General features: G+C 36.9%; 1 protein-coding gene across 2 annotated transcripts in view; it reads right to left on the bottom strand.

The window, feature by feature from the left end:
• LOC110167276 (oxysterol-binding protein-related protein 10) overlaps positions 1–14,895 on the bottom strand; it is a 100,227-nt gene that overhangs the window by 38,042 nt on the left and 47,290 nt on the right. The window contains exon 5 of one of the 2 annotated variants that reach the window (XM_020932609.2): positions 8,950–9,138. In XM_020932609.2, the coding sequence (XP_020788268.2) occupies positions 8,950–9,138 (189 nt within the window). Of the gene's footprint in view, positions 1–8,940; positions 9,139–14,895 lie in introns of both variants that reach the window. The other variant, XM_020932607.2, reaches the window with a different exon arrangement.

The raw sequence follows: 14,895 nt of genomic DNA, 5'->3' as shown, positions 1-14,895 counted from the left end.
GAAGTTTAAAAACACACTGGAGCACTTCCTGTATTACCACATGACATCACAAGGTGGAACAAGGTGTTTTCTGTTCTGAGAGAAGAACTCAGCCTAAATATGCAGGATTTGTGTGTGAGAATGAAGCAAAACAGAACTCCAGGCATGTTTGTGATGAGGAAACAACATCATTACATAGATCAGAAAACAGCATAATATGGAACCTTTAAAGCTGCACTGAGTAACTTTTCTGGTGAAAGTTTCTCCACCAGTTTGTCTACCTGGAATGGCCCGCAGTAAGGCATTAAACTTGCCTATCTCAAAGGAGAAAAGCACCTGTTTTTGTTGGTCACATTACAAGGCAAATTTGTAGAGCAGTAAAAACACAAAAGTAATTTAACAGATGCAGTTCATATGGGTTTAATGCTATAGTGTGGAACATTCCAGGCAAAGCAATAACATCCATGGAGTCAGGTGACAGGTGACATATCCTCCACCAGAAAATGCCTCTTTAAGATGTAACATAAGAGACTCTCGAGCGTGAGTCAGCAAAGGTAAAAATGATATGCTTGTTGCTGCTAATAGGCTTGTTTATCAGCCTGGAAATGTTTTGTTCATTAATATTGTATGAGTGTGCAGTATCCCTCTCCTTAATGACAGCTGTCTGGATGCTTGGGTGCGCACAGCCCCCACTCCATCACTCAAAGTTGATGGATTGTATGTGTATGTACAATCGAAGAAGTATGCGTCACCAATTAGTCAGCTGTTTTACACATATTAATGCTGGTCACGTTTTGTACCTGGGTTTTAATAGACTCTGTTTGGCATCTTGATGTTTAACTCTGCCCTTCAAACTTCTTGAGCTACAAATCTGTTTCATAGGACACGTTCATCTCATCAATGCAATTACCTTTGTGACTCAGAAACGCGAGGAAGACTAGAAAGAAAATGCCACAAATTGAAGTCAACTCTACAGAAATCATAGTTCTTTTTGTGAATTGTCAAATGATCAGATCACGAAAGCGGTCATTATTTAGTTCCTCTGTAACCCTTTAGTTCTTCCACAAATCTGTAGTTTAGACCTCTACTGATTGTTGTAGCAGTTCATATTTTAGTCTTCAGTTTCAGTCTCAAATGTTACAGCTGTGGTTGTTTAAAATGTGAATGAAAACTAATAGTATAAGTAGTACAATCTATCAGAAAAGTTTATTTTAAATTGAAATGTTACTCACTTTATAAAGGGCTAAATTATTTTTTTGATCTGTTTGTGATGAAGAAACAGCATTATACCATACCAGGAGTTGTATTTTGTTTCATTCACACATGTTTAAAACACAAACCCTGCATATTTAGTTGACATTCCACTCTCTAACAGAAAACACTCTGTTCCACCTTGTGATGTCACGTGATAATACAGGAAGTGCTCCACCGTATTTTTAAACTCCATACACCTTCACTAGAATCATTCGGGTAATTTCAGCCATGGAATTGCTCATTTCTACTGGTAAAATGTAGCTGTTAACTTGAAAATGGCTGCTTCATGAAATCACAAGGTGGAATCTAGATGTCTGAGATGTAGACAAACTGTCTGAATGACAAGGTAACAACATTCTAATATGGCTTAAAGCTCACAAAAGTCAATTTTGTGTAATATAGGACCTTTCACTTGCTCATTCAAGCATAAAGTTTGATATGTTTTCATCAAGTAAGATATGGTTTGTGTAATTTGGTCAAGTATATTCAGTTAATCAATAATCATGATTATTTTGATCACAACTGTAAAAAAGTAATAATTGTGACCATTTTTGACGTAATATTTCTATTAATTCTATGTATACTGAAAAAATGTGTAATCTACTTACTTCTGAATTCAGAAAGTTTGATTTCATAAAGCTCACATTTGATTTAATAAAAATCACAAATTAAAGTTCATTAAGGATTTCAAAATTGTTTGGTGTCAATAATCATAAATAATTGTTCAAACTTGATGTATTTTATATCAATAATTGTAGCACTGCATTCATCTTTAATTCTTTTTTATTCTTCAGTGTTGCATTTTTGTAGTACTTTGATATTTTTGTTATTAAAATGTACAAATGTGTCACAACAAATACATTTTACAATTATTATTTATGTTTTTCATGGAAGTGGGGCAACAGGGGTCTCTAATTCTGGTTCACGTATTTTCTCAATCAAACTTAATTGATCTGAGTTACGATACCAGTTCACTCCATTAATCCCAGCCTTGATTTCTCCCATACATTTCAGTCTATTTTTAACTGTCCGTGCATGTGAAATGGGACAGAAAATCACTACATCTCCAGTCAATAGTGCCTGATCTCACAGGGGGCCAGAGAGCATGAAGCCAGTGACCAAAAATAGCCCCTCTCCTTCATCACCACTTCCACTACCATCATGCACCTCGGCTGTGTAGCCACTGGACACAACACTGAGGTCTACCCGTCGTGACAAGTACACAGACTCTGATACAGGACACACAGGGAGAGGAAGAGGAGGAGGAGAGGGGGCAAAAACGAAGGTCTATTTCAGCACAAAGAACGCCATCTAGTCCTTTTGAAAGAAATCAGGGCAGCTGTTACATGGTGGTGATGGTTTGACTTCCTGTGCAGAATAGGAAATAGAGCAAATCAGAATATATTATAGACGAGGTGACAAAGTCAGGATTCTTACAGTGTGACTGTTTTAAAATTGAAATGAAATATGTTCTTTACGGTTAATGCACAATTATTATCAGTAATGTTAAAGGATGGGTTGCAGCTTCCTGTGGTAGTGAAATATAACCTAATCTCTATAGCAGGGTGTCAAATTACAATTCACAGAGGGCCAAAATTAAAAACCAGGTTTAAGTTGTGGGCCAAACTAAATATTTATTGAAAAATGTTAACAACATCTGCATGTTTTCTCTTCTTTCGAGATATGTAATGCTAACACATTTCTTATTAAAATAAGTGTTTAATAATAGTTTTGCTTAAACGTTGAATGCAGAACAAGGAAAATATAAAATAATAACAATATTTTAAATAAATAATGTCTCTATAGCCTATCTGTAGCCGGCGGGCCAGCTCTAATACATATTTGATATGATCTCGCAGGCCACATATAATTATATCGTGGGCCAAATTTGACCCCCGGGCCTGAGTTTGACATGTCTGCTCTACAGCTTTAGACAAATTGGAGTTAAATGTGTAAAGACTAGATTGTGCCAATAGGGAAATAAACTACACACAAAGCCCCCCCAGACAGAGCAAGAATTGAACCTGGAACCTTATTGCTCAGAGGTGAGTCACTAAACCACTGTAATGTAGCGTAATAAGAATATTTACTGGTCTTTTATGGCAGTCATAATGTTTAAGCTTTTAAAACCAATTTGTTTAGTAGTCACTTGAGAGATCAATAACAGCTACATAACAGATTTTGTAATACAATATTTTTATTTTTTGGAAAATAAAGTCTGTTTTTAGACTGGTATCTGCATGTACTTAAAGGTCCTATATTATGCAAAACTGACTCTTGTGAGCTTTAAGCAATGTTGGCATGTTATACCTCCTCAAAAACACACACAGTTGTGTAATCCTTTATTTTTAGTGTGTTTACATCTCCAAAGCTCAAAACACTCTGTTCCACCTTGCGATTCGTGGAACGGTAGATAGCTTTTCCCTCTTGTTAAGTAAAAATGGGCAATTCCAGGGCTGAAAATATCCATTTCTTTTGAAGGTGTAGGATTTAAAAACACACTGCAGCACTTCCTGTATTACCACATGACATCACAAGGTAGAACAGACCATTTCAGTTTCAAAGAAGAACTCAGTCTAAATATGCAGGATTTGTGTGTGAATGAAACAAAACAAAACTCCAAGTATGTTTTTGCTTTTGAACATAGATCATCAAAATAGTGTAATAAAGGCCCTTTAAGAAAAATGTGACATACATTTGTACTTCTTCTTCTCATTTTGTCCACAACAATATTTGGAAATCACTTCCAACTGCTCTCTTCTCCAAAACAAACTCAAAGCTTTGTGTTAGTTTTGTTAAATGATGCAGCATATGTTTGATATCAACTGTGAGGTTCAAATGGTGGGACTGGCTCTGCTCCTCACGTGAACGATGGCTCCACAATACGGCCGCTCTGTTCTTCTCCCAGAGCCAATCGTTTAAACAGGATATTCTTAGCAAAGCAGACAAGACACGCACCACAGTGGTACTCAGCGTGGTGCATCCAAATGGAGAAAATAGAGTCAAGTCTTCGATGAGCAAGTGTCAAAGAAAAGAGAGGCCTGCATGAAATATTGATGGTCCAACAGAGGCTCTGGAATAATACAAGAGATCCAGGACAAAGAGACTGCACGCTATCTGAACAGAGTTTAACAAATGACACTTACACTTCAGTTTGTAATAAGTTTTTCAAATGTAAAAAATTGTCCTTGTAATTTCTATTTGACAGCGGGACATTTTCTATTTTAAATCCACGCCTGGTTGCTGCATCCTCTTCTTTCCCACCAACTAACCAGCTCTATTTTAGCTCTGTAAAAAGTTTTATTAGTCAACATATAAAATCTTTTTTTTTAATGAAGTACCAGTAGACAGAAAAGGCAGGTTAAGCTGTCCAATCACTCCATGCTTTGTCCTCACTTCTGTTGTGTATAAAATAATCTTAAAAAAATAAATATGAAGACAAAATTCTGGTCAACTAAGAATGAATAATTAGTAATAAATATAGTAATAATATATATAGTACATGTGCAAATGATCTGATATATACGGGTCAATATTTTGAAGACTTTCTGACCTGCGGTGTTGGTCAGAAATGCTGAGTAAAATGAGGGTGAAGAGTGGGAAAAGACATTCAGCAACTGTGTGAGCTGAGAAAAGTTGATCCTATTTAAATATATTCCATTTAAATATGTTATGTTAGATGAACGTGAATAGATCATCTTAAACTCATTATCAAATTATTTGCCTAAAATAATTACATGGAAACAGGTGACACGATATTTTTAAATAGGCCAACTATTGAATTCTTTTTGTGTTGGATGTTTTGCTGGATAAAGTTGGTTTGCACATGTGTGAAGGAATTGTGGATATACGACACTGAGGTTAAAAGGCCCATATTAAGCTATTCTCTGAGCTATGATATATTGTTTAAAAACATACACTACTGGTCAAAAGTTTTAGAACACCACACTTTTTCCAGCTTTTTACTGTTTACTGTTGACCAAAATATATTTTAAACTTTTGATTCATGAAAGTTTGGCAGATATAACAGCTGAACACACTCGTGGCTCGTTCTTTTTACAATAGAAATCAAATATTCTTCAGAAAGTTCTTCCCAAGTCTGTTGCAGAAGTTTCCATAAATGTGTGGCACTTGCAGGTTGCTTGGCTTTCACTCTTCTGTCCAGTTCATCCCAAAACCAGCTCAGTGGGGTTTAAGTCTGGAGACTGTGCTGGCCACACTCCATGTTTTCAAGCTCAACATCTTGTTCTTTTTTTCCTGAGGTAGTTTTGGCAGAGCTTGGACTTGTGTTTTGTTATCTTTTATCTTTTTTTAACCTCGAGCTGTTCAGTTCTCACCTTTGAATACATTTGAATTAACTTGAATTGCAATAAATAACTGGAAAAATTTGGAAAAACTAAACGTTTGACCGGTAGTATATTTTGTTTCTTTCACATGTTTAACACACAAACCCTGCACATTTAGGCTGGAGTTCTTCTCTTAAACAGAAAACACTCTGATCCACCTTGTGATGTCATGTGACAATACAGGAAATGCTCCACTGTGTTTTTAAAGCTCCATACACCTTCACTAGAATTATCCTGATGATTTCGGCCCTGGAATTGCCAATCTCTACTGAACAAAAGGTAAAGGTAGCTGTTAAGAAACTAACGCTTCATGACATCACAAGATGGAACAGAGCATTTTGAGCTTTGAAGATGACAGTCTAATAATAAAAATAAAGTGAATAAAACAAAACACAACTCCAGGTAAGTTTTTGAGGAGGTAACAGCATTATAACGTGGCTTAAAGCTCACAAGAGTCGATTTTGTGTAATATAAAACCTTTAAGCTGAAGAGGGTACAGAGACGTGAGAAGAGTCAAGTTTGCCCTTTCACTTTTTTAGTAATTCAATAATATTTTGTTTTTCATCATGCTGAAGCTATCTAGTCTTTAATTGTGTTTTTCGAAAGGTGCAATATACTTTGACTTTGACTGATAGACTGCCAAAAGACTAAAACAAACCTGAGAAAGAAGATTACATTTGTGGATATCAAAGACGGCTTCCCTTCATTCAGCAAAGCACACGTTGCACAACAAGCAATTTCACTGTTCCCCTTTTTTTTGCAAAGTCATCAGATCTCCATCACTTTGAATGCAAACCTGTCAGACTATTTTTCCCCCCAAGACAATACCCTGACCCCAAAAATACCTGCTATTGTAATAATAACCACATTGGATCATTTTTCACTAAACAGCCCAAACTTCAAACTCGATATCTCATAATTAATCACTGCAAATGAACTGGGGGACAGGCTATTACTGGGAGGAGAGAAAGAGAGAGAGAGAGAAAACAATCTTCTATAGTGAGATAAGCACGGAGCTACGCATAGCTGAGTCAGTCTATCCATGCCTTTCAGAGATATGAAACACTAGCACCGTCGGCAGAGCAATTAGCAATTCAAAACAAAATATATCATATCTTTGGAATGATGAAAAGTCCTCAAATTGTCTCTTATAAACAGGAAGTGGAGATAGATGTAAAGAGATGTGGTGAGGAAGATGGGAAAACCAATGACGACAGGTGAGGTCTGAATTAATGTTGGACTCCGTCAAGCGCTGATAGGGCGATTTTGAGTGAAAGGACGGTTAATTAACACAGGAGAAGAGGTTGCAGGTTGGAGAATTTAAATTTGCGTGGGAATAGCGGTGAAAACGTTTAAAATGCATGAGAGTTATACATTTAAGGATTAGCAGCAGAGTGGAGGATGATGGGAAATGAAGTCTTACATATGGATGAGTTTAGGGATAAGATGAGCCATTTATGACAGAAATATTGAACACTGGAATTTGTCCTATAGATAAAACTGAAATGAATTGCTTACTCAGATTAGTATCTATAAATGATTAATATTATCTGATATAGTGAGTAAAAATATGTTTTGTGTAAAATTTGTTGAGCGTGTGGAAAGAGGATGGGGCGTGGAAAGGTTTTATTTTGTTTTATTTAATTTTTTTGTCTGTTTTAGTTTTGTTAAATAATAAAACAAATTTACAACTTCATAGGTCATTGTATTCTACGTGAAGCCCATTAAAATACAAATAATTAGGGATGTAATAATAACCGAAATATTGTGATATTGTATCGTCAAATGTCTGACAATAGTATCGCAACGTGTCACAATATATCAAATCACAAGTTCCTTTGTTAATGCATGGTTTTACAGCTGCAATAGCTAATAAACATCGGGAACTACATATCCCATGATTCATTTCAGCACAGACAACATGTAAGTAATATGTTTTTTACTTGAATTCTTGGGATTATGACAGTAATAATTCACACCAAAATCTTGTCCGGGTATTTTAAAAGCAAAAACACATCCTATCTACAATTATATCACTCTCTCCAAAATATCGTAATAAATGTCATAACATGAGATGCATATCGTACCGAGAAATTTGGATATAGTTACATCCCTACAAATAATATTTATTAGGATTTAACACAGTCCAAACTAACACTAGAATAGCAGTTTATAATGGGTTGTCTCATCATTTTAAAGTAATCAGTCAATCAGTAACTTCTATTTGTCCCTGAGGAGCAATTTTAAAAATTGTTGTTAAATATACATTCTTGAAACAGCCATTATGCTTATTTATTTATAATCTTAATGAATTAGGTAGATAGACAGATAGATAGATAAACATAAGTAATTAAATTTATAGTGAAGCATTATATAGCTGTATGTAATTATTTCATTTCAAAACTAATTAAATCACTCAACTGATTCAAGAATATAACATTTAAAATTAACTGTTTTGTTATAGTGTATTAAAATAGCATAATTTCCCTTATTCCATGTGATTGACAGAGCTGCAGATTATATTCTATGTTTATAACTACCCACGCCCTCTGCCTGTCCCCTGTCACCTCCCCCCCACTATGGTAATCATTATGGATATATACAGGGAAATGCTAACAAGACTAAAGCTCCACAAATGGCACCGTGCAGTAGCGGAGATCTGCTGAAGTCACTGCACCAGGGTTTGACAGCACTAACCATTAGCCAACAAACCAAAAACTCTCCACACTCCACAACAGTGCTTGAGATAGGCCTTAGATAAGAAAATATAAGGAAATGTATATTAAAAATTACACAGGAAATAACCATGTATTTCTGTCTTAATACACCATATTTTATAGTCGATTAAAACCATAAAACCAACCTAACCATAGATTAGTTTATTTATCCCTAAACAATGAGATGTTGTTGCTTTGCCTGGAATTGTTCACAGTGTGATAATAAATCTATTCCTGTGGAGACAAGCACCAAACAAATTTACAGGTCTGATTTGTGGGGAGAGAATATGCAATCTACTGTAAGTAGATTGCATATTTTTCAAGGTATCGTATAAATACACTTACACCCAGCTCTAACTCTCCACAGATCTGACCTGTCTGGTTTAGTCTCCATGAAAACACAAAGGTTTAATACCATACTGTGAAACATTCCCGACAAAGCAATAACACAAAAGTTGCACAATGCATTTTCATTTATTATTACAAATTATATTTTTACTCTTTGTTACCATAATATATTGTGATGTGTGAGCTATGATGTTCATATAACTTCCCTTATGGATCAATAAAATTTGTCTAGGTCTAGTAAGTCCAAAATCTTGGTCATAACAGCTCAAACTCTCATTCATAAACATGTCCCTGACCTCTTTGACCTGGTGGAGGCGTCCGGGGTACTGGCTCTTCGTCCGGCGCGCAGCAGCAGGGGATTTGTGGTGCGTGATGGTGACGATGTTTCCAGGCGTCGCCATGGAGCACAGGTGTCGCTGCGTTGCCGGGGAAGACGAGGGGGTGATGTGAGGGAGGAGGGAGAAGCTGCGTGTACGTCCTGAGCTGGAAGGGGCCTGGGAGACACAAAGATGAAAGCTAAAGATGGGCAAAACTATGAAGCTTTGTCTGTCTCTTGTGTTTTGAGGAAAGGGATAAAATAACTAATAAATATATAAAAAACTAGAGCATGTTTCTACACAACGGGCCATGGTAAAGTGTAATGGGATGGACTTACCTGGCCAGCCAGAACCACACGCTTTGAAAAAAACTTTACAAAGACAAGTGGATCTGAAGCCATATTCTGTCTCCCAAATTTCAGAGACATGATTGACAGACAGATTAACCAATCAGAGAGACACATGGTCCATTCACATCAAAAATAAACATAGCTGCTTGCATGTAAAACCTGAGAAATACCTATATAAAGAACTGAGAAACTGATTTTTACAGAGGCAAACCTATTGTTTATTTCAAGTAAAAGAAGTTATATATTTTATTCTGAATGTTACAAAAATTCTGAAGAGACACATACTACAAATTGGTGGCTGTGTTTGGACCATCTCAAGTTTGAAGTTTTTTCACGCTCTATGGTTCAGTTCTAGTCCCTTCTGTATTCAAACAGAATGTAGTAGGGACTGACTGATCAGACATGGGATGGACATGGACCCTTTCCTCCGGTTTAGTGAGCAATAAAAATGATTTATGATAAGAAGCAGGCAGTGCACAGCACCGGGGAAAAAATAAATATACTCTACTAAAAGATAAACGTTAGGTGGGGCTTTAAAGGTCCTACACAAAATTAACTCTGTGAGCTTTTAGCCATGTTAGAATGCTGTTAGCTCATGAAAAACATACTTGTGTTTTGTTTTGTTTCATTCACGCATGTTCTACCTTGGGATGTCATGTAGTGGTAGTTTTCAAGTAACAGTTAACAGCCACCTTTTACCTTTTGTTTAAAAGAGATTGTAAATACCAAGACTTTTCTGTGTCGTCACTGTCGGTAGTAGCCAATCACAGCCTGCTACCTCTTTCTCTCAGTCAGATTTCAAGTAGCCATTCATATAAATCCACTTTCTCTGCACCGCCGCAGCCCCCTCAGCCTCTCCATCTCCTCCTCTTCACGACCACCACAGTCGAGCCATCATAGAGAAAATTTCACAAAAAAAACACATCATACTGTCCCTTCATTTTATTGATATTTTTGCAGTGATTTCACGCTGGGGGTGTTTGGCCTGTACATTACCATGGTGACACAATGCATACATTAGCAAACACAGCCAAAACTGTTTTAAAATAGTCTAAAAACACAGGAGTAATGCAAAAGAGCACATTTTCAGGAGTCTGAAAAACTGAGACTGAAAAACTATTGGCTAATGATAGCTTGTGGCTGTAATGTTATTTAAGAGGAACTTGTTTAACAGCAGAAATCAGATCACCTTTTGTAGTATCAGCTAGGTCAGTTCTTTGTGGTCAGATTGTGTTAAAATAAACTCAGATTAAAGTCTAAAAGCCGCCACACACTACAGGATTTTTCAGCCTTCAAGGATTTTTAAACATGCGACAAAAAGTGCGCACCACAGACACAAGGAGAATTTAAATCTCCAATCTCAAAGGCCGCTGTGGGACATGGCTGCAGAGCACATGCTGCAAAGTTGTGAGCGCACCTCTTGTCAGCTGTTTCATGTCTAGAGTAAAACCACTCACTTTGAGATTCTCAAGTGTTCAAAAGATCAGAGCACTGCACTTCTATCTTAGATATAAGTCAAAACTGTGTTATTATTTGTGAAATGTGGTGCAAAACATCAGATACATGATTAATGAATAGAAAAATGGCACAGGAAGATGAATCACTATCTGTAATATGTAGCTTCACCTCGATCCGCACTGTGTAGATGTAAACAGACACACATGAGGAACTTTTTACACTTTTTTAAGCCTTTAAAGAATGCCTCAAACAGGATTAACAACGCTGTTTTGTGGACTGGGTGTCATTATTTGTGGAGGACAAATTCTATGTATAATGAATGAGATGCTGAGGTTTACATTGCAGTAATTAATAGTTATTTCCGCTATTTCCTGAACTTGTATCATGCGCCTCCGTGTCCGTCACTCCGTCTGCCCCTGACACTGTTTTATTGTCTGTTACTATGTTGATGTTTTACTGTATGACAGAGCAACTCAGAGTCACAGTGACACCACACACGAGGAACGCAGCTGCTTCAAAATCATAGATGGAAAAAAAAGTCAGGTCTCCTGTAGCGTGTGGCGGCCTTAAGTTGAGTAACACAGCTTCAGACAGAGCGGTGCCTACAGGTAGCACGACCACGTCCCCAGGAAATGTTGATGAGATCAGCCGCAAAGTATCAGTTTCTGCCACAGTGATACAAAAAGTTGACCTTACCCTTACGATCTCCTCTGTTTGAAATCCATTTTGAAAAATGATTCCAAATTATTATTATTACAAATCCTATCAGAAAAACCTCTCAACTCCCAGATGCCCCCAAAACACAACTATGTACACAATAATGAAAACTTAAACCATTATATCAAGAACTCCTTTGGTATCTTGCATTACCACATATAACCACGCATCAATGAACAAACACAAGACAACATTTCAAACTCACTCAGCGTTAAGTGCCTTCAGACCTGACAGTTAAAGTGCACTGGATTTACTGAGGACTGAATTACTTTGACATTGCGGGAGAAAAAGAAACCGTTCGTTGATGGGTAGAGAACCATGTGGGAACTTCAAAATTTTGATGTATTTTAGTGAGTACATAGTCCACAGATCGGTGACCCCTGACCGGATACTGTCAGACCCCCTATCTCCACTTTTGATTCCACAAACAGCGAGAAATATGGTTGAACAACTGCACACACTGGTGTTTTCTGTAATAGAAAACTGGCACAGAGCCTAGAGAAGTGCCAGGAGGATTGATTTGGTGGAAAACTCAGATGTAATATGGACTCTCCTCTCCTCTATATTACATAAGGCTTCTCGATTACTTGTTTTTGTGGTTATTTATAATTTGTTAGTAGAGGAAATTTGATAATATTGATTGATGTTTTGAAGTAATGCAATATCAGAATTTCGAGTATAACAACTAAAAAAAAATAAGTTTAAGAAGTGATCTTTCACCTGATCAGGAATGGGAAAACCTTTGCAAAATACAATGGAAAACTTCTAACTCAATAATATGGAGAGACTTTTGTTGGTAGAATTTAGTTTTTCACCAGTCCAGGAAAGACATTACACCAAATCATCAAACTGTTGGAGGCAATGTGGTGGACTGAAGGTAAACCATCGACATATATTTCGTCCTCATATGTCCTCATGCAGCATTGTTCCATTTTGGAGGGAAATTCATAAATCATTAGAAACTGTGTTCTGTACTGACATACCATTTTGACTTGAATCAATGTATCTGGGTCTCCTGAAAATGACATATAAACTTAAATACCTGTTCCAGATTTTGAGGGCAGCTGGCTGGAAAGCTATAACAGGGAAATGGCTTAGGCTACGTTTATATGACACAAAAGTGGCGTCACAGCTTCACTTTTTATTCCGCGTTTAGACAAGCGTTTTCAGGAGGAAATCTGTGTATATACAGTGATGCAAAAGTGTGTGGAATTCAAAGTTGTCCCACCATCAACTGGTTCTCCCAGGTCTCGTCCATAGCCGTCTGGCTCGCCTTCGACGAACTGGTGCATCAAGAATTTGACAGAGGTAATTGCAGATCCTTCTCTGTTCACTAATAGTATCTCTGCATATTCTGTACATTTGTTTTTACAGGAGATCCCTCCTGTAAGTTTATTAGAGCTGCCAGAGCAGCTTGAAGGTCCAACACATGGAAATGATCCAGGGTGTTTGTTTCTGTGTACTACATGTATGCGATGTAATACGCCATGTGAGCAGATCTGACCAGAGTTTTGCTTCTTGGGCGGTGTAGACGGAAACGCTACAGCAGAGCGTATTCAACTTTTCCACTCTGGAAGGTGGTTTCAGATTTTTGCGTTTTTAAGCCCCAAAAACGCCATCACCATCTAAACGAAAGGCACTACCGATAAAATATTTTGTCATTTTTACCCGCAAGCGTTCTCGTGTAAACAACTTATAACTTAATTCACAAATACTAACATTGGATGAATGGTTTGAGATTGTTTATGATATTTTTAAGATGGAGAGAATTACTTTTAGTATAAGACTGCTACAAGACAAATTTAAGAACAAATGGAAACGGTGGACCGAATTTATCAAAACTGTAAGACCAGACATTGTTTGACTGACACTTTACTTTGTTTTTCTTGCAATTGGTAGTAATAACTATTCATGTGTATGCACCCCACAAATTATATTGTATCTGTCTTTTTCATACCACTTAAAAAATTTAAAATAAATAATTAGGAAAAAAGAACATTTTTAACCTAATGAAGGTTGAAATATAGTGGCTCATGGTTGTACGTCTTTTGGCATGTATTTTAGTGTCAGGATAGTCTAACATAGCCTATTGATTATCAAAATACAAAAGGTTAAGTTTACAAGAGAAAACTTATTAGTATTAAAACAATACAAAAATACGCACAGACACACATGGTAATTGTTAGTTGATAAGTACAAACTGCTTAGCTATAGTGGAAAACAGGACATGGCAGCCTATTGATACTTTCCTATTGATACTTTGTCCCTGCAAAGTATCAACAGGGTGGGGCCGCTCTACTTATATCTCTATGGTAGAATGTACAGCAATTGCCATGGAGATAATATGTACACATTAGGAAGCACAGCCTGAGATTGTCTGAAAAGTCAAGAAAAAACACATCATTTCAGGAAATTGTGATCGATAAGAGCGTTCATGGTCCTGTTTAGGTGTTTGATTTTCAACAAAAAAGGTCTGATGTCTAATGCTAGCTAGCTTGTGACTGTAATGATGTTAAAGGGAGACTTGTTCAGCAGCTCAAACAAGAGGACCTGTTGTAGTCAGTTCTTTAAGGTCAGATGCTCTTAAAACAAGGCTCAGATTAAAGTCTAACAGACTTTCTGACTGTAGTGCCTCCAGTTAGCATCACAGGCCATTGTATCAGTATATCAATATCAATACTATATTGAACATTGCCATTTGATACTGTATGTATTTGGATAAACTTGCAACAAAAAGACTCCCTCAACACCACAACTCCTCTCAATCCTAAAACGACAACAAAATTATGAATAAAAATAAAGTGCTCTTCAAGATAAATTTACAGTGACATGACACAAGAGTAAATGTTTTCTGTAACTTTACTGGCTGGAGTAATGATTAATCTGTTTGTAGACAAGAGCCCTGTTGTGCCGTACGGTCTGAGGCCAACCCCAGCCATGAGTAAGCACAAAGAAACCAGGGACAGTGAAGATTTGTCCTTTAAAACTGGCACAGGGCCCAACGCTTTTCAATAAAACAGATTAAAAAGGTGCCACGACAGAAAGAAGAAATGCACTTGTATGGATAGACCAACAGAACAGATATAGCAGCAGAGGTGGGAGGGGCTTAGTACTGACTATTGGAATCAGGTCAATCATTCGACCTCTGGACAGAACCACAATGGATTGTGGTGACAATTGACAGCTGAGATTTGTGCAGGACAAACAGTAAAAGTGGATTCAATTATTAAGTAAACTGGAGCAGACACTGGTGTCGAAAGATAAATGGTATTAAATTTGTAGTGTTTAAAAAACATTTGGAAATGCCATGTTCAAAAATGTAATGATACAGGGAATCCTTTATTTACTGTTCATCACTCTGCTTAAGGTCAAACTGTGAGTGTGCCCATTTGGGGTGTGCACAAATATG

Source organism: Boleophthalmus pectinirostris, unplaced genomic scaffold (assembly GCF_026225935.1).
Source record: "Boleophthalmus pectinirostris isolate CB_2022bp ecotype Guang Dong unplaced genomic scaffold, ASM2622593v1 HiC_scaffold_21, whole genome shotgun sequence".
Taxonomy (NCBI): Eukaryota; Metazoa; Chordata; class Actinopteri; order Gobiiformes; family Gobiidae; genus Boleophthalmus; species Boleophthalmus pectinirostris.
This window is presented reverse-complemented; position numbering and strand designations above follow the sequence as displayed.